Source organism: Pelodiscus sinensis, chromosome 9 (assembly GCF_049634645.1).
Source record: "Pelodiscus sinensis isolate JC-2024 chromosome 9, ASM4963464v1, whole genome shotgun sequence".
NCBI classification, from domain to species: Eukaryota; Metazoa; Chordata; order Testudines; family Trionychidae; genus Pelodiscus; species Pelodiscus sinensis.
Window position 1 is genome coordinate 63,997,816 of NC_134719.1, and position 22,514 is coordinate 64,020,329.

The following is a 22,514-nucleotide window of genomic DNA, read 5'->3' on the forward strand; positions in this document are numbered from 1 at the left end:
GAGCATGATCCAAGATGTCCATAATTTTGCTAGGGTACCTCCTCTCAGGCCAGATCTGAGATTTGATATTTTAGGGAAGAAAACTTGCCAGACCGTCTGTCTACATCTTACAGAGTACAATTTCAGTTTTCAAAAATTCTGTCTAAAGCATTAAGACATATTTTAATTAAGCTGGTGCAAATTTTGCATGAAGACACTTTAAAGAAAACCGATTAAGCTAAACAGCAGTAAAATTTTGTAAACCAAAATAAGGATGTCTGCACAAACTTGCATCAATTTAACTAAATCTATTTAAACACATACCTACATTTAAGTGTCATCAATGACCTAAAATTGCCTTTTTTTGCTTTTTCTCTTAAGCTTTTTTTAGTACTTTTGATGGGATTTTTCATGTTTAAAGAAATGATAGGAAGAAAAAGAAAAGATTGTTTAATATTGTGTGATTTCTGTCTAGATAGCACTACAAGATCCATGCATCTTACAAGATCCAAAGGAAAGAAAGGGCTGCTTTCCTTCAAATTCAGGGAGCTTCTGCCTTATCAAATGTGGAATGAGTGAGCCAAGGGCTTCTGGAAAGTGGTTAGTCGCTCATGGGGTCCATTTTGGTAGTATTCAGTTAAGTTAACCTAATTAGATGTACGTGTGCAGGCTGCCTTACCCCTCACTCTGCTTAAAAAGTGCTGACAAAATTCTGGCTTAAGAGGCTCATACTGTTGATCAAAGCCAGCTTTCGTTGATGAAAAGTACTACTTAATGAAGGCTATTTTCATGCCAAACATCAGCTTTCTGCTCCGTCATTTTGATGCCTAAACTGTTAGAAAAAGGTGTATTACAGCAAAAGTTTTGTGTTTTTTTCCACACATGCTCGCCTCATGCTCCCAGTGGCTGAACTATTTTTGATCAAAATGCATCTTGGAAAATTTCAGTCCACAAAATGAAAGTATTGGTAGCTTAAATTACTGTATCCTGATGGTTGGAAGTAAGATCTTACATGGTTGGACTGTCTTAGAATAGATGTGCACAAGTCAATGGGGGTTATGGTTGTACATTTAACAGTTTTGCTTTTGGGGTCTTGAATAAACCATGTGTGCCTTTAATATTATGATTGATATAGGGTTTGGGTTTTTTTTCTTAGTGGTTTTTGTCCAGCTTCATACATGTGTGGACTGTAGTAGCTGTGAGGTCTATGACCAAAACAGGAGAAGAGTCTGATATCACTTTAAAATATTTAAGTATGCAGTATGGGGTTAAAGTCTAAAAGCTTTTAACACAGATATAACATATGAAAATCCTAATAACATATGGTTATTAACAGAGCTCACTGAACTGCGGCGAGCCCCGCTTGCCAGCCGCGCTGTCCGGTGATCTGCTCATGTGCAGATCGCCCGAACCCGGCTCTTCCGGGTTGCTGTCTACTCTCCAGGGGCAAGTAGATTGCATTATTTGTCGAGCCCTGGTTATTAAAGATAGTATGTTTATAAATGAGCCATAGACTAGGAATGCTTGAAAGTACAAATTGTATTTCTTCTGGTTCCAAGTGCCCAGAATCCACTTTTTTATAAATCTTGATCTGTTGTTGAGTTTAGCATAAACTGCCTGCTCTTCAGGTACCCCCCAAAATACAATTTTTTAACAGAACTTCATACTTTTCAGGCTATAGTGAGCCGCATCCTAACCATAGGTCATGGTGATGTTTTGCCATTGTTAAGGGTGTAGACTCTTGAAATATGCTAGCTTTACAGTTACAGTAAAATTTTTCCATTCTTGTTGCTGTTTTTAACATCTTACTCTTCATCTGGACTGTGTTGCAAATGAGACAGTAAACTGAAACAGCAGGATCTTTCTCCAGCAGTAATGGGTTTGTAAAAATACCGGCCATTACATTTAATCACCCATGTAGCAAAAACTCACCATTTAAGACTCCATTCATATACTCAGTAGTTTGAAGATTCACCTGAAACTGACTTTTCAGGAATCCTTTAACCAGGGTGTATTTTGAGGAAGTTGACACTGTAGTTTGACATGACTGTCAACCTGTTATCAGTGCTCTACTTTTAAGAGAGGAAAGGTTATACTTTCTAGAGGAAGTGGTTAGAAAAAGTATAGAAAGGAATCAGGAATACTAACTTCAGTTTACCTAGCTACTTATACAGCTTCCGTTACTGTGGTGTGTATATATATGTTCCTCAGACATAAATAAATTTATTTTCATAACGTGGTAATATCATGAGGCCTTTTTTAAGATGAGGAACTGAGAGTTGCATAAGATTACACAGGAAGTCTATGGCAAAGCTGGCAACTGAATCCAGTGCTGAGTCTCTGACCACTACAGACCATCCTTCTTTTGCGAGTCCTGGCACTGATTTACAGTGTGACCTTTGTGTAAAATCTCCATTCTGTGGGAGAAGAAATACTACAGAAAATATAGAGGAAGTAATTAAACTACAAAATGTAGGAGGGTAGACAGTCTTTGAGAGAGAATACGTTCTGTCAACTTTTACATCAACCACTTTCAAGAACAGTAACTTGCTAGAGGCATTCACATCCTCCTAATCATTGAAGTAGTTTCTTTATATGGGATTCACTTTTTTGGTTTTTTTATAAATAGAAGGTAACCTTTTGCATGTGCTGCAAGTTCTTCCTACTACAAAATTTAAAATATTTTTTTCTATTTTCTAAACTGTTAATTTGTTCTCTGGTGTATTCATGTTAGGAAGGCTTCCTTCACAATTGTGAGAAATTTCATTGAAATTAGTTTATTTTCTGGATGACAATTCAGCAATAACCTGTGGCTACAAAATAATGGAATAAAATGGGTCCTTGATATGGTGTGCTTTTTAGGGATGTTAAATTTCGATTAATCAGCTAATCGAGTAGTCGATGGAATTTCCATTGACTACTCGATTAGTCAAGAAGGGGGTACTTGCTCTCTCGCTGTGCCTCTGCCTTTGAAATGTACAAATGCCACCTGTAGCTCTTGTACATTTCAAAGGAAAAGGCACAGCGGGGAAACTCTCTCTCTGCTGGGGGGGAACTGGCCTTTTAGCTGGCTCTCCCCAGCACTGTCTCCTGCTCCCGACCCTTGGTGCATTTGATAGAGGCATCAAAGGACGGGGGAAGGAGGGGAGTGAATAGTCGAGTAGTGACTCGACTACCTGATAAACCTAGGCTTATTGGGTAGTCGATTAGTTGCTTACATCCCCAGTGCTTTTACATACTAGGAGAGTCTGAATACAGGAGATAATACATACTCTGTGCTTTAGCTCCAGGCCTAAATAAGTGATAAAGAACTTTCTGTAATTTGAAAAATAATATTGTATAGAGTACAGTAACTCTATACAATTTTAACTGATGAAAATGTATTTGGGACAGTTATTTTTTGATGTTGCAATGGCTTATTTGTTGACATTAAGTTTAAGTGGCTGAAAGTACTCTTTGCTGCAAAAATTAAGGAGCATAATGCTTTATGTAATTGTGCAAGTGGTGTAACTATAGTGACCTGAAATGGTTCATTGATCAGATTAAACTTCTCTCTTGGATGCAATGAACCCTGCCATTTGCTGTTGCTTCATTTACTGTAGCACATCTTTCCTTCTATCATGTTAATTATTTAATTTTAGAAGTGATTAGAGACTTTCAGTTGCATGCTTCTGCTTCCTAAGGGCATGCAGCCATCTCATATCCTGTAATAAACTGCTTTGTTTGATATTGTGATTCAATGTCAAATAAACTTTTAATTAAACCTAAACAGATGGGCATAGTTTTCTCTTAATGGAGGCACACTGGAAAAGTTAACCAATAAGCTGAAATCAGATACTAAATAGACTAGCTATTTAATTGATTAAAGGTGCATATGTTAGCAAGGACTAACTTTGAAGAAGTTGATGTGTTGAATGCATCTAAAACATAAGCTGAGCACACCTTTGTACATACAGTACTTAATATATCCAGTGCATGGCACTATGGAGCATAGATGATTGCACGCATAAATGAAAGGTTGTGGGGGTTTAGCGCCTGGTCAAAATTTGTATCTTAGACATCCATATATGAACAGCCATACTAGGTCAGACTTTGGTCTTCTGACAGTGGCCAGTATTAGGTGCTCCTAGAGAGAATGAGGAGAACAAGTAATCATCAAATGATCCCTGGTCTGTCACCCATTCCCAGTTTCTGACGAACAGAGGCTAGGGACACCATTCCCACCCACCTTGGCTAATAAGTATTGATGAACCTGTCCTCCATGAATTTATCTGGCTCTTTTTTGAACCCTGTTAAAGTCCTGGCCTTCACTACATTCTCTGGCAAGGAGATCCGCAGGTTGACTGCGTTCATTGGCATTCTCTTGTATGCCTATACTAAGTTAAATATGAAATTTGACTGACCTAATTCAAAAAGTTTCCCCCGACCCACTTTACTGCAGAATGTGAAATTAAAAAGTTTAATCGTCTTCATGCAGTTTTTAGTTGAGATTAAATATCACCAATTGTGTCAAAATACATACGCTAACATCCCTAGTCAGTTGGCTGCGTGCCAGGGTAGCCCCTTTGGAGCAGCTTGAGATGACCGATGTAGCTCTGTTATCATGCAGCTTTCTTTGGTAACCTGGTGTCAGCTTCCCACTCACAAGCCTGTGATGGCTTGCTACAGATGCCTTCCAGTAGAGCTAATGTTCTATTGACTTGGAGAGTGGAGACGATTCTTAAGCCATTGAAATGTTGCTTCCTTGTCTGCAAGAATAGCTCATGTTAATGACCCACAGAAAAATCAGTCTGGGCCATGCACAAATGAGAAGCAGAAAAAAAATCCTCACTGACTTGGCCTCCAACTGAGGAGAGAGACTTCCCACATTCCCCTTGCACTCAAGTGCCTCAGGGGGCCCAAGCTAGTAGATTTTTGTATGCTCCAAACCCGGTGTGGGGGATGAAGGAGTACCAGCACAGACTTCTCAATTCTGAGGGAAGCCCCGAGTCTTGGGAGCCGGATCCAAGCAAGCCAGGGGCCACATCTGATCTCGCGGGCCTTAGGTTCCCCACCCTTGCTATAGGATCATCCTTCAGCTTGTCCTTGGTTGAGTTGAGCACTCTGCCAGCGGTTGCCTGTTTCCACTCTGAGCAGCATATAACCCTCAGATGAATAGAGGAAGAACCCAGAAGGATACTGCTAATGTTGTCTGGGGTATGATGGAATGAGATACCAAGCTAGGGGGTGGGTCACCTCTGAGGACCTATGATCTGTTGATAGGCTTTTACCTGCTTTTCGTTTCTGGTGTGAGGTATGTCTACACTTAATTCCTCCTTCGAGGGAGGAATGCAAATGTAGACCTCCAAAATTGTAAATTAAGTGGGGATTTAAATATCCCGTGTTCATTTGCATAATCGCCGACTTCTGCTTTTCTGCAATGGTGCTATTTCGGTACATCAAACTCAGTTCCTGCAGGGTTATTTTGAGGAAATAACCCTTCCCCCGAAATAATCCTTCCTTCTCAAAAAATGAGGTTTAAGGGTTATTTCGAGGGAAGGGTTTTCTCTCAAAATAACCCTGCAGGGACCAAGTTTGATGTCCCGAAATAGCGCTACTGCAGAAAAGCTGCAGCCTGCGATTATGCAAATGAAGCACGGGATATTTAAATCCCTGTTTCATTTGCAATTTTGGATGTCTGCGTTTGCATTCCTCCCTCGAAGGAGGAATCAAGTGTAGACATACCCTAAGGCTATTTGAAGAGTTAAATTTGCTATTTATACAAGTTATGGCATAAATGGCAGCTGTGTGCAAGGGGAGGACATAGGTTACTGAACATTGAGCAAGGGCATGTTAATTAGCATGCAAATATAAATTAAATTCTCCTTGAATCTTGAAAAACTGTTATTTTGGCTAACAGTAATCTTACATCTCAGCTTGGTCAGGTAGGTGCTATGTTTCCAGTTTCATTAACATGAAATTATCTGCATAAAGGGGCTTCACTTAATTGCATGCTCACTGGTGTGGAACACAGGCAACCACATCTAACAGGAGTACTGCTGCTTTGGGACTCATCTCTGTATTAAAACTCACTGAACACTAGTGGCCTGTTTCAAGATCTTCCCGATACGTTGTATTTCAGATAACACTTTTAGTTGTCAGTCCTGATCTTTATGCCAGATAACCCTGAAAAGGGAATAGCGAGACTGGTATGAACTCCCAGACCACAGCACTTGTAGCTCAAACACCTCGTGGCAAAAAAGGAGAGACTAACTAGTAGCACAGCATAGGAGCTTGTGGAGAGGTCCCAGGGAAATAATAGCTTGTGTTAGGGGCATAAATCATTTGAGTTCACCATTTCATATTGAGCTAGGGGGACACTCGTCTCTTCCGTATTTTCTGTCAGGCAGGGGTACTGGTGACTTGAGGGCAGAGGTTGAGAAAATTTGCAAGTGAGAGAGGGCCCTGATGTGAAGAACTTCTGAGTAGGGATGTGAGTGTGTACCAGAGTACACAGTTAACTGATGAGCTTTGGTACATGGTTAACCGCTGAGCCTGGGCTCGTCAGTTAACTCTCAAGGTTACACACCCCTTCCTTATACCCCCACCCCCAGTGTTGCTGCCCTTGTATCAAAGGCAACAGTGGGGAGGCGGGGGGGGGGGGAAGAAGCACAGCACAGGCTTTTAAGCCAACTCCCCCCAGAGCCACCTGCACTCCATCCCTTGTTGCCTCCCACAGTGGCAGCAGGGGAGGGAAGCAAGCAGGAGCCACAGAGGCAGCAGCACTGGGCAGTAAGCGTCTCCCTTCTGCTGACTGGATTATAGCCAGTTAGTGAGGTGTGCATCCAGAACAGAACAAACATACTTTGGCAAGAATTACTGGCCTCTGGGAAGAAGGAGGTACAGGAGCAGGGAAAAAAGGTATAGGTGCACTAATGTGTTACCTGAAGCTTTGGAACAAAATGAAATGGTTATGCTGGTTCTCTTTGTGGAGCTCCACTGAAGTTTTCCTTCCCTTAACACAAAACCTGCAAGCAAGATCAGTTATGCCCCCGGTTTTGATGGAGAACGGATTGGAAGCATTCCCTCCGAAACTGTTGGGTCCTAACTGGGAGAAAGCTGAGCATCAGGAGCTGAAGCTCTTGGTTTGGCTGAATCTCCAAATATTTCTGGTGCATTACATAATAAAACTGGGGATGACAACATGACTGCCTGCTGACGTGAATGAAGTCACTGAACATCCCTGGCACAGTGTAGAAATACTTTGGCAGCATCTACCTTTGAATGGACTCCACTGCTTATAAAAACATCCGGAGAAAGGAAACTCCTCTTCCAGTAGAAAATAATCTTTTCCACTGGTGTGCATGCCCAAATTTAAAAAAATAAAAATAAAAAAGCTGTTCTCTGCGGAAACAGAATGAGGAGAATGTGTTTGTTCAACAAACATACCCATGAGAGTAGGTTTTTCCCAAAAAAAGTGCTCTTTCCATCCTCTGGGACTGGGCAAAAGTACTGAACAAGGAATCCAAAGCAGCAGGAGTAACCATTGCAATGCTTTTGATTTATGTTTTTGTAGGACTGTGTTGACCAGAAGTTGCCCCTTTATAAATAAGTAGTTAAAAGGTTGAAATTGCTAAATCTGAGATCCTTTAAAATGCATAGGGTTTGATTTGAAATGGGCTTTCCTTTCTTATTATATTAAGGTTGATTTTGAGAGGTGAGCAGGAGGCACCAGACTCGATGAGTTTCCATCGAAATGTCGGAAAAGCCAAGCCAGACCGCAAAAGCAAAGGATGGGAAAACAAAGTATGCAACGCTCAGTCTATTTAACACTTACAAGGGAAAATCACTGGAAACACAGAAAACTACAGGTGAGTACATTGACCTGACTTAGGTTCTGTAGTTCTGTTAATACAGTTGTATTTGAGATTGGTCGTGTGAAGTATGCGATCTAAATGCAACAAGATATCGTGCTGTATGTTCGAGAGAGCTGCTAGATGGAAAGCATGGTGGCAAAGGTTTTAGGTGTAAGATAACTTCTGGTTACTTATAGGTATGTAAAGTCCCATTTTAGTTGCACTTAACTGAATAACCAATTCAATAGGGGCAGGCTGGCTGAAGCGACCCTTGCCCATGGTGGGTGTGCCCCATGGGGCTGAAGCAGCACCTCTGCCCACAGAGGCTGGGGGGGTACTCCAGCTCCTGCAGTTAACTGTAACCAGTAGGCATCACCTAGCAAGTGTAATGCTAGCCCGTTAACCATTCACATCCCAAGTTACTTGTAATATAGCTCTGCAGTTTTGGGGTCGGATCACTCCTTCCATTCCCATAGTAAGCGGAGTTGTACCTTATGGTATAAAAATAGTCCGTAAAAAATATGGCTGCATTATACAGTTATCTGCTTGCTGTCTTCATAGCACTGTAGTAAGAGAGGCAGCTCGGGGGGGAATGCATGATAATAGTTCATTTACCTTTGTGACTGTGTTGTGATTCTTCTGCTTCAGGATATTGTTTATCTCCCCTTAGGACAGCAACCAAACTTTTTTGTTGAATTGGATTCAGTTGATCTAGTCCATAAAGCAGAGATCTTTGATCTCGTGTTTTGCTGGATTTTTATTAATAGGTTCTTAACCAGTCTGTCTTGCTATTTAACTAGTGAGACAAGGAATGAGTACCTGCCCTTTCAGATGCTCTAGCAGAGCCTGTGTACAGAGCCTGTGGCACCTCTGCCTGCAAAATGCCTGATTAAGCCAATGTAGTTACTCTTTCATTAGCGTCACATTGTTTCCCTCGGGCTCTCAAATTCCCTGACAGCATTAAATCATACATCTGAATTAAACAAGGCAAATGTTAGAAGGAATGTTGCTTGTTAGTGATTTTTACAAGTAGTACTCTATTTTGGAAGATTCGTTTTAAGTGTGTTTGAAGGGACATAATTAACTTTGAAAATATTACCTAATAAGGTTGCAATTAATCTGTTCCAAATAGCCCATGAGATTACTATAATTTGGAAGATGTTAGAGGTGTTTTTTTTATTTTTTCGGTCTTTGTATACGGTAATATATGGTCACTTTCATTGTCTTAGTTAGAATTTCTCAAAGTAGTGTTGCTTTCATGCCATGCTGTGGTGGGAAATCCAGCTGCATGTTTTTCTAAGGCCCTACAAAAGGGTTTGGTTTTAGTATTGAAAAAATTACTGTAAATTTGGGGCTCATCCATTTTCAGTTCAATCCTGAGAACTGTTTTCAAAACTTTCTGCTCAAGGAATTTATAACTCCGGCTTGACCATGAGATGTAGATTTCAAGGGACTTACTGTTTAATCTTTAATGCCCCCCCCCCCTCCCCTTTTAAGGGAAAAAAACATTTTTTTCTATTAAATCTGTAGCTTTCCATGAACATTGTCCATTTTAAGGGAAGAGTGAAAATGAACATTTTTTTTCTTTTTGGCATACAGTTACTGCACGCCATGGATTACAGAGTCTTGGGAAAGTTGCCATTTCACGAAGGATGCCTCCCCCCGCTAACCTCCCTAGTCTCAAAGCAGAGAACAAAGGCAATGATCCTAATGTAAACATTGTGCCTAAAGATGGCACAGGATGGGCTTCTAAACAAGAACAGCACGAGGAGGAAAAGTAAGTTACAATAGAGAAGCCGACTGACTTTGTTCAATGTGACTTGTGAACGTCCCATCATACTGCAGGCACCTTACTAAAGGCCCAGGGGAAATTGGATGTGTGACAATATGCCTAACACATTAGGATATTGTCATAGAGGAAATGCCATGTTAATTATTGGCAGAGACACTTTCATCACCTGAGACTAATTGAAATGATTTCATTATTCTTAGACTGGAGACAGTATGCCCACATTTATTCCAAATGAAGGGCTATAACTTGCCCTTCAGTGCTGTTGACAAATTTAATTTTTACGCTGTGTGTTTATCTTTATCACGAAATACTACTGGATGAGAGGCAGTAAATGTTAATTAGGCTTCAAATAATTTAGGGGTTCAAGGATTAAAACAAACACATTTTCAGTCATCTTTAAAAAAAAAAAAAAAAGAAATTGAGCAAAAATTAGCTTTATTCTATCTAGTTTAATTACTACCTTCCTATGCACCGAAATTAAGTACAGTATTGAAGACTTCTTTTGGGAGCATCTTCTTACATAACATCAAATCTCCACATAATTTACTGACCACAGAGCTTAAAGGGATGGGAGGGAATGGTTAATAAAGTATTTGTTTTTACCTTTGAGTGGTATCATGGAGTATTTTTATGCATGGCTAAACAGTAGCAGATATTGGGTAGACATAATTCAATTTTATGTATTACTATTTCTTCAGGCAAGAAGGCTTGTAGAGTGAATTATTGTTCATCTCCCGAATGCTGCTTCCGTATCAGGGTTTGAAGACATAAAATGACAATAAGTAAACTTGTGCACAGTTGTGTTTGTAATTAGGACATCAGTCCTTAGTTCTTCCAATGCCATAGTTATCACAGGCCCAAACGAGTAGAATAAATTAATACTTCTCAGGACAGAATAAATTTTTTGAGAACAAATTTCTCCTGTATCCATGAATGAGTGTATTTCTTTTAATTTCAGACCGCCAGAAGTGCCGCAAGTGCAGCCAAAACCTGTAGCTCCCGCTCCTCCAGAAGTAGCTCCTGTTGCCAAATCATGGGCCAGTACCAAGCCAGGTGGGCAAGGCGATGGTAAGTGAAGTTGAAAGTGGAGGAAACCCAGGCTGGCCCAGTGGTCTAGTAGTTTTGCTTGTTCCCTGGGTCAGCAGGGGCTGGGAGCGTTGTGGAGACAACTTCCTTGCCTCTAAAGTGATGGGATGCCTTGTCACTCAAGTGAATCCCTGCAGCCAGCTGAGCAGCTGCATAGGGAATTGTACAGTTCTTCTTTGCTGGGGTTCTTGGATCGGGAAGGAAAATAAATAAATCCTCAGCCTATGGCAGAGGTGTGTGTGACTTCTGACTGAATAAAAGACTGTCTGTTGCAGTGTTGTGGTGATCTGTCTTTGTCCAAACCATCCTTATAGTGTGAACTTACTGTGAAAGCTGAATGAAAATTATTTCTGAGCCTCTGCCATTGTAGGCACAGACCTCTGTTTTGTATATGTTGGCATATTCTTATTCCTAAGGTCTTTGTATACTGAATTATGGAGCAAATATTAGGATCAAGTTGGCAATTCTAGATAGTCTTGGCATCCCACTGCCCTTCCTAAAGTTTAATACTATCGCCATCCAGAACTAACTCTGATAGCTTGTTTTGCATGTGTCCTATGAGTGGGATAGGATGATCTGTAGCCGCAGTATTAGTCTCATCCTTCTGTTGTAAAACCTTCTCTTACATGCACAGGAAGTAGACTGCTTGGTGACTTCAAGGTGCAGGCAGATGACGTCTGTTGCAATTTAGTTAGTGATTTTATAGCTGCCTTGAGAACTAAACCAGATGGTTGATTCATCTCGTGTAACTATTTGTCACAATCTGGTGCTTGGGCAGGAAGTTGAATTTTGGGGGAATAGGGAAATTTTACTTTTATCTTGGACTGATTCCAGTATTGTTCAGTTGGGATTGCAGATGTACCTGTCCGACAAGATACGAACTTATATTTCTGGCCTGCTCTTGGTTGATGAAACGCGTGAAGTTCTTAGATGTGTGTTGAAGAGAAACATTTTTTTGTCTGTTGATAGTGTTCCTTAAATTCCTTCGCCGCCGCTTCATTCTTCTCTCATGCTATGGCTTGCATGTAATGTGACTAATTAAGAAGGAAAGATTCTTAATGCTCAGAAGCTTTGTGCAGTGCCTGACCAGTTGCAGCATATGTTTAGATCTTGTTACAGACTAACTCGACTACCCCCTGAAGCTTTACATCTTGTGTAAGGGATAAAGAAATAGGTAGTTGTCTCAACGCCATCTTTAAAGTCTCTAACAGCTGAACTGTTCGCTAGCTGACTGGTTATTTCAGGTTGAGTGCTTGTGTTAGATTGTCAAGTTTATCACTAAGGCAACTCTTACTTTTCAAACAATCATTTGATCCAAGCTTTATGGTCACGTGTCAGGCAGAATTTTGCAGATGCTTGAACATCCCCCCCACAATCCTGCTTTAATGTAGGACATCCTGGAAAAGGATGCTTTTGAGCTGTATGAAGTGATTTCTGCCTGCCACTTTCTGTTGACAGTAGGACACGTCATCTCAGTCATAGCAAGGCTTCCAGAGATCCCAGTCTGCTTTCCCCCACTTCCTAATAAAGCTTAAAAAAATTGGTAAAGTGAGGATTAGTTATACCAGGGCTTTCCAGAACCCCCAGATGGTTCGTCATGGGGAAAATGTTTGGTATTTGCCCTCTTGCCTTCTTTGCATAAAGTAGGTATGAAAGGTTCTTTTCAGAACTTTGGTTCGTGCTTGATTCTTTCAACATCAGGACCAGATAATGATTGCAAGCTGAAGGGTGGGGGCTTTGGAACCATTCAAAGATCTATCCTTTTAAGCAGTTGTAGAATAGTCTGAGTTGGCAGCTTCAACAAAAAGAAAAAGTTTATGTAGTTTGACTAAGTCACTTTCTCAGTCAGCCTTCACTTTCTTGGCATTTGGACTATTAGTCTGCTACAGCTGTAGTTTTCCATAGAATCTTACAAATAACAAAGATTACCTTAATTTCCTATTTTAAATTAGTTTTTACCTAAAATTATCTATGGCTTCTTTACATATCCTAATTTTTTGGTACAGTTCATCCAATCTGAAGCTTAAATGTTATTCTGACCACTTTTGTTGTTAACTCTATCATGGGTTGTTTCTTGCACGTGCTACTCTGTTACTTGAAACTAAGCCAAGAGTAGTGTTTGTATACTCCAGAAATAGCTATTTCAAGAAGCTGGCATTCATGGCGTTGAGACATTGCTTTTCCGAGTTGTCCTTGTGTGACATCACATCAGTTAACATTTTAGGTAGCTCTAGCTATCCATGATTGCTTTTCTGGTAATATTGTGTCCTCTTATCTTGATCCTTCTAACACGTGCAGCAAAAAAGTAAATTAGCTCAATGAATTTAATGAATATGGAATTTCACAAAGGATTATTTTAAACTTGGATTAAATACCCAGCTCTTTTATTTGAAAAATAGTATAGCTTTTTAAAGTAAAATGTTATGGTTTGGCCAAGGTAAAGGGTCCTGTTTTCCAAAATGTAATAATTATTGAAATGTGTAGCACTGTTTTGTTCTAATTGTCTAGGTCCAAGTGTCCCCGTAAATAGTTATTTCCAGCAAGAGTTTCCCAGTCTGCAGGCAGCCGGGGATCAGGAAAAGTCAGGCAAAGATAAAGACACACCTGAAGAGCCGTATGGACCTGGACCCAGTTTACGGCCACAAAGTAGGTATATCTTAAAAGCCTTGTGAAGATGGATGCCAAATTGTCATTTATAATATAGAGTTTTACTAGGGATTTCTGATGTGCACTATGAAGTAGATGGAATATTGTCATTTAGGAGTTCACTCAACAGAAAATTAATAAAAGTGACGAGGAGTCCTGTGTCACCTTATAGATTAACCGAAGTGTTAGTCTATAAGGTGCCACAGGACTCCTCGCTGCGTTTGCATATTCAGACTAACATGGCTACCCCTCTGATACTTGACACAATAAAAGTGAATTGGCCTGAATTTTGCCATATACACTTGCAGAATTTTGCATTATATACATTTGTTAAAACATTTTCTTACAAATCTCCTTTTCATGTCTGCCTCTGTGTATATAGTCATCTTTTTTACTTATTCCTTTTACTTTTCTTTGATCTATAGCAGGGGTCTCCAAACTTTTCAGCCCGAGGGCCGCATTAACTATCAAACAGCAGTTCGGGGGCCAACTACACACTTGAGGTCCAAATAAAAAACAATCAAAACATGGATGTTGTTTTTAATTATTTATTTAATATTATTTTATTCAGTTATTTAATAACACATTGATACACTACACATGAACACCTGTATTAGTGTGAATGGTGAAATTGTTTCCTGGATGCCAAAATAGCAGACATTTCTGGCTTTGCGAATCCGTTTCTCCCGGAAGGGGGGGGGGGGGGGGCTTTTCCCCCTGCTCTCCCCTTCCTCTGCACGCTGTCCTCCCCTCCTGCTTGCCACCGCTCACTCCTTCCCCCCCCCCGGGCGGAAGGGGTCACCTTTTTAAAGTTCCTGCCGGGGTTCACGTTCCCCCGCACGTCGCCGGGCGGGCGTTACCACCACCGCCCATCCTGCCCCCTGATTGGCCGGCTGCCCTGTCAGTCTGGGCGGGGGAACGCCGCCGTGCTAACCCCCGCCCCCTGCGCCGCCGCACAGCCGCTTGTCAGCAGAGCGGCCCGCTTCTCCTGCCCCGGCGCGGCGTGAGTACACGCCGCACACCCCTGACAGGGCCCCTCCCCCCGCGCGGCAAGAAGGGCCCGTTCGGCGGCGCCCCAGGGACGGTCTCCACGGGCCGGATGAGAGGGCCTCGCGGGCCGCATCCGGCCCGCGGGCCGTAGTTTGGAGACCCCTGATCTATAGCCTTGTGGTAATTATATTTCCATGTCAGTGTTTACCTTTTACTAAGGTTTCTCTGGAGAATTTTTCATACTTCCTTGTCTGTTCCAGCACAATGTCTACATATACAAAAAAAACATCAATATTTTCCTTCTTCCTAGGCTATGATTCACTTCACAGGTTCCCAAACTGTAGTCAGTTATGCACTTACGGTCCAAAGAGTATTTGCTAGTCATGTTCAAATGATGCTGGCACCGCCTTGTTTCTAATTGCTAAATGTCATGACAAATAAAAATACTTCACTAATATTATTCCCCATGTGAGCTGTTCATGGAGTTGGCCAAAGGATGGCTGGTTACATAATCACAAATGTGTGGAAGAATAGTCTTCAGAAATGTGAATGGGAGAAGCATTCATCTGTAAGAGAGTCTCTGTTAAGATGTGATCCTTGCTTTCAAATTTTGAGTCTGTCTAAAACTTTAACAGGCTGGATCTTTCTTAGCTGCAGAGAGCTAGATGTGGCTAGAACAAATCAGGGTCATACTGCACCTACAAGAGGTTTGCTTCCACGCGTTACTTCTGAGATGAGTGAGCTGCTTCCCTTGTGCTTCTAGCTCCTTGTTGCCTCTGGTGTCTGCAAGTAAACAGGACCCACGCTTTTGATTGTAGCAATATTGTTCCTTACAGAAAAACAGTTACTTTTTTTTCTTCACCTAAAATTCATCATCCTTTTCCCAATCAAATGTGGGAAGCACTTTCTGCATGTAGCTGCTGTTTGTGCAGATGATGACAGTGCCGCCTTTTCTGTCGCTAAGGGTATGTCCTCCTGTCAGTGGTGCGCATCCTCACTAGTATGGCAGCATGAGGAGCTGAGAGCCAGGGCCAGCAGTTTCACAAAGTCTTTCCCCCAGCACGGAGATCCATATTTGCAAGGCTTGACAAATAGCAGCGAAATCTGCTCACTTGCACTGCGCATGCGCCAGATCCGCATTGCGCATGTGCGCGCCGCTGGTGAACGGAGTGACTCGCCATGGGCAAGTAGATTCACTGATTTGTTGAGCCCTGCATATTTGGAGTCTGTATCTTAGCCGAGAGCCTCAGTGCAGCTGGATTGCCATGGGAAGCAGGAAGCCTTGATGCAGCTGGACTCCCTAGTGGGGAGTCAGGAACCCCAGGAGCAGTAAGGCTCCTAGTGGGAGGTGCAAGTTCACAGTCCAAACCAGGAGCTGGAGTGGCGGCAGGCCAATTAGGAGCAAAGACCCAGCAGCAGTCTGGCTAGAGAGCTAGGAGCCACGCTTTGTCCATTTCATAGCTTCATCTTAGTCATGGAATATACAGGACAGCCAGCAGCTAGTGTAAGGAACACAGGGTCTTAACTACACCAACGTACGCCCAGCACCTTTCATGGAAGTGGAGTTTTGTCGATGTAGTAGCACACTTAGGCCAGGTCTACACTGCGGAGGGTCTATGGGGGAAACTCTGTCAACTCTCCTTACCCTTCTTGATCGGAAGAGTACTGGCGTCAACCAGAGTGCGATCAGCCATTGATTTAGCGGGTCTTTAATAGACCGGCTAAATTGACCCCCATGGGGTCAAGGCCGTATGTAGTGGGATGAGGCTGTAGTGTTTACACCAGGGGTGGCCAACCCATTCCGGACGAAGAGCCAAGATCCAGTGCGAAGAGCTAGGGCAAAAAGTTGGGGGGGGACCGGCCCTTTAAGAAGCCTTTTTGGCCTTGGATGGCTCCCAGGCCCCGGTGAGCACAGGGGAGCCAGGAGGTGCGGGCTGTGTTCAGGAGGTGCAGGGGCAGCTTCGTGAGCTGCACTGACGGAGAGGGGAAGAGCTGCATGTGACTTGCAAGCCGCGGGTTGGTCACGCCTTGTTTTACACTGACATAATTAGGTCTACATAAGGAAGCTCAAGATGATAGTCATTCCAGAAAAAGGTATTTTGGCTTCCAAAGATTCTCCAGCTTCCCTTAGCATTCACTTCCCTTCCCCCTCCCTCCCGCCTTTCTTCTATACACCAGTCACTGGTACCTCTGGCCAAAGCAATATATTTGGTCCATCTAATCTGGTTTGTTGGTGAAGAATAGAACAGCAAGGAATGGGAGAAAATAGGAGAATTTGTCCTACCTATGTGTAAAGTTCCAGTCTCAATTAGTTCTGCATGATCGTCATGGATTTTTTTATTAGATCTTCATGTTTCTTTGAGGACAGCCCTCATAGCTAGAGCTTCTTGTCCACTCATTTTTCACAGATAGTGGCATCTGTCTGGGTGTTCTGTCTTCAGGGACCTCTTAGACCTCAAGTGCACTTAACCAATATACTGAGATCTTGGGAAAAATTATTTGATATCTGTACCAGCACAGACGCCTCTCCTAAGTCATCCCATAAGCTGTGGAGCATAGAGCAGGCTAACCAGTTGAAATTTCATTTTTGGAAATTCTCAGAGGAGAGCAACCTAGAGATGGGCTGAGGAGGAATGGGAACCAACAAACTCTTTATCTTCCGTGGCTACCACCTACTTGAATGACAGTCTACAAGACAGGTTCATGTGCACTGGTGTTGCTACATCACAGAGAGCAATTGGATAAGAAGCCCTGTTCATACTTTATTACAAATCAGAGGCTTATTTGAAGTTTTGCTTGTCTTTCTCGCCTACTGGTTCCTTCCAAGCAGATGTTGCTAGTTGGCGAGAAGGTGGAGGTAAGAATCTGAACACCCCAAATTCTCCAACTGATCAAGAAGTTAAGCCTGTTGCCCAGGAAGATGGTAATACAGCGGGACCAGTAGAACAAAATGATGTCCCCAAGGCAGCAGAGAAGAAGGAAATACGGGTACCACAGCCACCTCAGCCCAAGCTGAATGGTCAGCAACAACCTGCTGTCTCCTCCCAGTACAAAGCAATGATGCCACCCTATGTAAGTAAATAGTGTATCTTATATAATTATCAGTGTGAATGGCTGAATCGGTAGGATAGCAGCATTAGAGAGTTAACTTGAAACATCTTAATCCTCCGGAGCACACAGCTTGGTTTCAGTTCTTCTTTGTACCGAGGAGTTGGGAACTGTGAGGTATTTTATAGGTGTTATTCCTAAGGGAAAGGTTGTAGTCTGCCTTTTCCAAGTGCAAGTTCTATTGCCATATTTAAGCCAGCCCCAGCCTTCTGGCAGGATTGTACTTGGCTTGTAATTTAGTCCTTACAGCCTGATCTTCCTCTCTGAGTCCATCTTGCTGGTGGAAAGAGAATCTGGTGTGCAGCCTCGGCTGGTGTACTTTAATGCATGGTAGGGAGCCCTGTCACAACTTCATCTATCTTCAGTTTCAACTTGTCATGCAGGACAAGTACCCACTTATACATGAGGGCTTGCAATTTGTGAGCTCAACCCGCTATTTAAGAACAGTCCAGTTATAAAACAGAATCTTTCTTTTCATTTCATAATGACTTCTATAGTAGTGACATTGGCAGCTCTAATGAAACTATATTTTAAATTGATTCTTCCTGTATCTAAAAGTCAGTTTGATAATTTTTGGCTTCCTTTTCTAGCTGTGTAATCAGTATCCTAGAATGGCATATCCTGCAATGCAGGGTCCCAGCAGGTTCCCTGGTTCATCGGAGTCCGGCAGGTAATTTTTATAAATACTAGAACTGCACACGTAAAACCGTTGTATGCCACACATTTGAATACTGTGTCCACTCCTGGTCATCCTGTCGCAGAAAGGAGAGAGTGGAGCTGAGAGAGGTTCAGAGAAGAGCGTTGTAGATCAGGGTTGTTCAGGTTAGAAAAGAGACAATTGGGGGCAGAGGTCTGTGAAATCATCAATGGTGTCGGAATAGGGAATAGAGAAGTATAATTTACCCTTTTCCATAATACATCTATTAACCAAGATGGCCAGGGATGAAGCCCTAAACCTCTGATTGCCAAAAGTGTATAACCCCCTGAATCTCGGATACTGGCCACTTCTGGACACCTTATACGGGGCAAGAGGGACCATTGATCTGACCCAGTAGGGCAGGCCTTCGTTTTGTGAGATAAAACTAGGACTATATATGTAATTTGTAACCTATAAAAACTCTCCATGCAACCTCCATTCTCCCTTTCCAAGAGATTATAAAGTCACTGAATGACCATTACAATTTAGAAATTTTTTCAGTAGGGGGTTATGCCCCCTGCTGCTACACTCAGCAACCCCCTTCTCTCTGGGGGTAGGCAACTCTAGGTCTCTCCCCAGCCATTGGGGTGGGCCAGGCCGAGGCCGCGCCAGCCCCGGTTTTTTCCCAACCCCCAGCCCAGGCCTGCTTTGTTGGCCCATGGACAGCCCCTGGCCTGTTGCCGGGGCAGGGATCCCAGCCACAACTAATGCTGCTTCCAGAGTGGGGCCCAGAGCATCTGAGCCCCAGGAGGGGGCTGGGATCATGGCCTGGAACTGGGGGCAGAGCAACATGAGTGACGTGCTGATATCACTGTCGTCCCACAGTAAAAATATTTTTAAAGCGTGAGAGGTAAGACACCAAAACAGTGTGTCTGGCTGGTGTAATGGTGCTTTGAGTGAGATGCACACACAAGAAGGCAGACTACGACCCTTTCACTCCATTTTCCCCATTATAAAACTAGTTGATTCAGAAGTATTCCTCTTTCCCTTTTCTTTAGACATTCACAAATAATAACACTGAGTGAATAATCAGTAATTGTACATAAAATAGTATTGAATGTGCTAAACATGGTTTAGTACTATAAACTGTGTTCTTCTAATCAGTAACCAGTATGCTTGAAATAGTCTATTTCAACTACAAAGTAACCTTCTATGTAGCGACTCTAAAAATCTTCACTACTATCTTGGGGCAGCAGATATTGCGGGATAAGCTGATTTTCTGTTTGCATTCTTCCTTTGTTTCAGAGGCCCACGGGGAAGAGGGCCCTCTTGGTGCTCAGAACCAGTTGAGCGTCCGTCCATCCTTAGTGCTAGTGAACTCAAGGAACTTGACAAATTTGATAATCTGGATGCCGAGGCTGATGAAGGCTGGGCTGGTGAGAATAGTGAACCAACAAAGACTCTTGCTTTTTGCACACTGAATACTTGTAATATATTAATCGATATTTTTGCTCATATGATAGGTGCTCAGAGTGAGGTCGATTACACTGAGCAGTTGAACTTCAGCGATGATGATGAGCAAGGAGGTATTCAGAAAGAGAAAAGGGAAAGCAGGTAATTTGATGTTGCAAGTCCTGTGAACTGCAGCACAACTTTAGTTGGTAAAGTTTTGAAGACCCTCAGTGCTGACAGCTTGGCTTCTGAAATGATGCCAAGAGACCTCGGTCAGTATCGAGGCCCCGTTGTGCAAGGTGCTGTGTGCACATACAGTAAAAGTATACTCCTGGCCCTGGAGAGCTTGCAGTCTAAAATGCCATGGTGGGAGCTAGGAGAGAGGGAATTATTTCTGTCACTGGATGTGTTTTCAAAAACAGACCCTCAGTTTCATTTCTTCCTTTATGTGCAGTGGCGAGCAAATGCCTTCCAAGGACTCTGAGTGTGCTGACGGACAGAAAGAAGCAGAAGAACGATCTAGCAATAAACCCTCTACCCAGGCCGCTCCACAGTCGCCAGGAGCCAGAGGTCCCTATGGCAAAAGCACACCATTTGACCAGGTTTCTTTTTATTTTCTCTTCCCTTAACTCCAAGGGTGTCTTCTGAGCTTTGAGAATCCTTCTAAAGATTCGTCCCAAGTTGTCCTTCTTAGACACTTAGAAAGTCTCAAGTGATTGCCATTAAAACATGACTTTACCAAAGTTACTAGGGCATGCTATGAAGTCACTTTTATTTCCTATGCTTATTTTTATTATAGCTGTTCAATAGCAGCCACTGTGATGTGATAGAACGTCTTTCCACCTGAGTAGGTCCGCTTTAAGAGTCCTCTAAAAATTGTCAACTCAACTAAAACAGCAACAACAGTCTATCACATACTTTCTTTTTCCAGTACTTCAGGAGCAAATTTTGTTTTTCCCTGAATATCCAAATCAAGCTTCTTTAAGGGATCTTAAAAACTTTATTTTAGTTCTTCTTACTACACTCTTATTTACCAAGACTTTAACTGTCCTTGAGCCTCTTACAGCTTGCTGGTAAATTGAGCCAGTGGGAGAAAAGAAATTTTTGCTGAGCTTGCTTCTAAATAGAGCCCTCGCAAGCAACCTGCTTTGGGGCCACAAGCTTGCTGTAGAAATTGAACACTTCAGGACTTCTGGGTTGTTTTTAGTGACTCCATGGCACAGAGATCCACAGGCGCATAATGTAAATTCTGCTCAGGTGCCAAGTGGAGAGGTACTCTTTGGTCTTGTTTTCCAGGGAAGTAAATTCTGGCTCAAAATATCCCTGAAAAAGTAATATTTCACCCCTTCTCCTTTCACAAGTTACAGTGAAGACAGGGCAGCCTGAAATGTGCATCAAATTAACCTGACATAATCCAAGTTTTATTTAATATATTTAATTTAAAAATCCCTAACATTTTTCAGGGATTGTCACTTACCTGTATTACAGAAAGCATTTGGGATTTTGCCACCGTTAAATCCAAATTTTTCTTCTTGGATATATGACTGTTGCTTAGCTCTTGACTATAAAAGTTAAATGGACGTTTTTGCCCTATTATCTTTTTATCTAAACTTCTTCATAGAATGTAAGTGGGTCCACTTTGATGAGGTTAAATGTAGCAGGAAACCATTTTCAATTTAGAGGCTCTGCAATACTGACCATACATTCCGACGCTCTTTTCTATGTCTAATAGGAGCGGGGACTGACGTCCACACAGTCTTCTGTACATGAGAGGGGCGGCTCTGCACTTCATCCAAAATCTGTTCAACAGGTATGAGAAGATAGAAGTTCTGAGTTAGAGAATCTTGATTCCCAGAGTCAAGTGCTTCACTGTCAGAGAACGTGAGGGGGGAAATTAACATAGTTATCTGCAATTGAAATTTGTTGCTAGACAGTCTGAAGTAAAGTAGTAGTAGACTGTCCCTGCCCCCCAAAGATCATACTTGAAATAGACAAGAGAAAAGCTCAAGGAAAGGAAGATAACATAAAAGTAGAGAGAACAGAGTGGTGGCTTGCAAATATGGTATGTTTCATTTTAAAGATGGGTGACGAGGGATTAATTCAGTGGGGAAAGCTTGATGTGGAGACATCTCAATGGAGTAAGAAGGGAAAGGAGAAGAGATTAAATATGGGAGTGGAGCACCGCTGAGGTGAAGATACTAAGAGAGAAAGCACTAGGGGAGTGGAGCAAACCATCAGCATGGGGAGGAGACTGTCCAGAGTGTAAACTGTAGAATGCAGTCTGGCAGCCTCCATGTCTAAAAATGTCTGCTGGGGTTGCTTCAGTGTCTCTTCCTCTTGGCTTGAGTTTCTCTGGCTTCTGCCTAGAATTTTTTCCCCAGTGGTGCTGTGTGAATCCCAAAGGGGAGCAGAGGTTTTGCATCTGGCTTTCGCTGGGAGAGAAGGGGTGTCCAAGACCATCCCCCATTTTTATCTCCCCTTCTTGCCATTCATATGTGTACACCTTCATTTATTCTGAAATACATTTTTCACTGGAGATAGACAGCAAGTTGCGGTGCAGTGCTTGTTAGGTGACCTGAAATGCAGTTCCCTTGCCCCCAATCTTGGCATCCAAACTTACATTTCTTGTTTGAAATAAAGACACGAGTCAGACTTCAAGAGTGGGGATCAGAATAAATGAACTGGGCCAGCATAAATAAACATTTAAGGCAATTAACGTTTCTTCAGTTGTGGATCCCAGAATCTAATAACTTCTGAGGTTCTGGAGAGAATTTCTGACTGGTAGAAATTTTTCCTGTTTTGCATCTGTGTACCCTCTATGGCCAGCTGCTAAGGTAGCTGGTAGAATAGCTCCCCCTCTCTCGTTCTTGCTACAGAAGTGGGAATTCAGGGATTCTCAAACATGACTTCCCAGTCATTTTAATTTCACAAATAGGAGTCACATCTGTCATGTGAACAGTGCTCCATTCAAAATGCCCAAAAAGCAGAA

General features: G+C 42.4%; 1 protein-coding gene across 16 annotated transcripts in view; it reads left to right on the forward strand.

Annotated features, from left to right (window-relative positions):
* Window positions 1-22,514, forward strand: part of PRRC2C (proline rich coiled-coil 2C) — an 85,965-nt gene that overhangs the window by 12,859 nt on the left and 50,592 nt on the right. For 10 of the 16 annotated variants that reach the window (XM_075937009.1, XM_075937012.1, XM_075937015.1 and 7 more), the window contains exons 2-11: window positions 7,662-7,829; window positions 9,414-9,591; window positions 10,565-10,674; window positions 13,201-13,338; window positions 17,144-17,400; window positions 18,027-18,106; window positions 19,379-19,509; window positions 19,597-19,687; window positions 19,980-20,127; window positions 21,258-21,335. In XM_075937009.1, the coding sequence (XP_075793124.1) occupies window positions 7,715-7,829; window positions 9,414-9,591; window positions 10,565-10,674; window positions 13,201-13,338; window positions 17,144-17,400; window positions 18,027-18,106; window positions 19,379-19,509; window positions 19,597-19,687; window positions 19,980-20,127; window positions 21,258-21,335 (1,326 nt within the window). In that variant the 5' untranslated portion in view covers window positions 7,662-7,714. The remainder of the gene's footprint in view (window positions 1-7,661; window positions 7,830-9,413; window positions 9,592-10,564; window positions 10,675-13,200; window positions 13,339-17,143; window positions 17,401-18,026; window positions 18,107-19,378; window positions 19,510-19,596; window positions 19,688-19,979; window positions 20,128-21,257; window positions 21,336-22,514) is intronic. The other 6 variants (XM_075937013.1, XM_075937019.1, XM_075937024.1 and 3 more) reach the window with 3 other exon arrangements.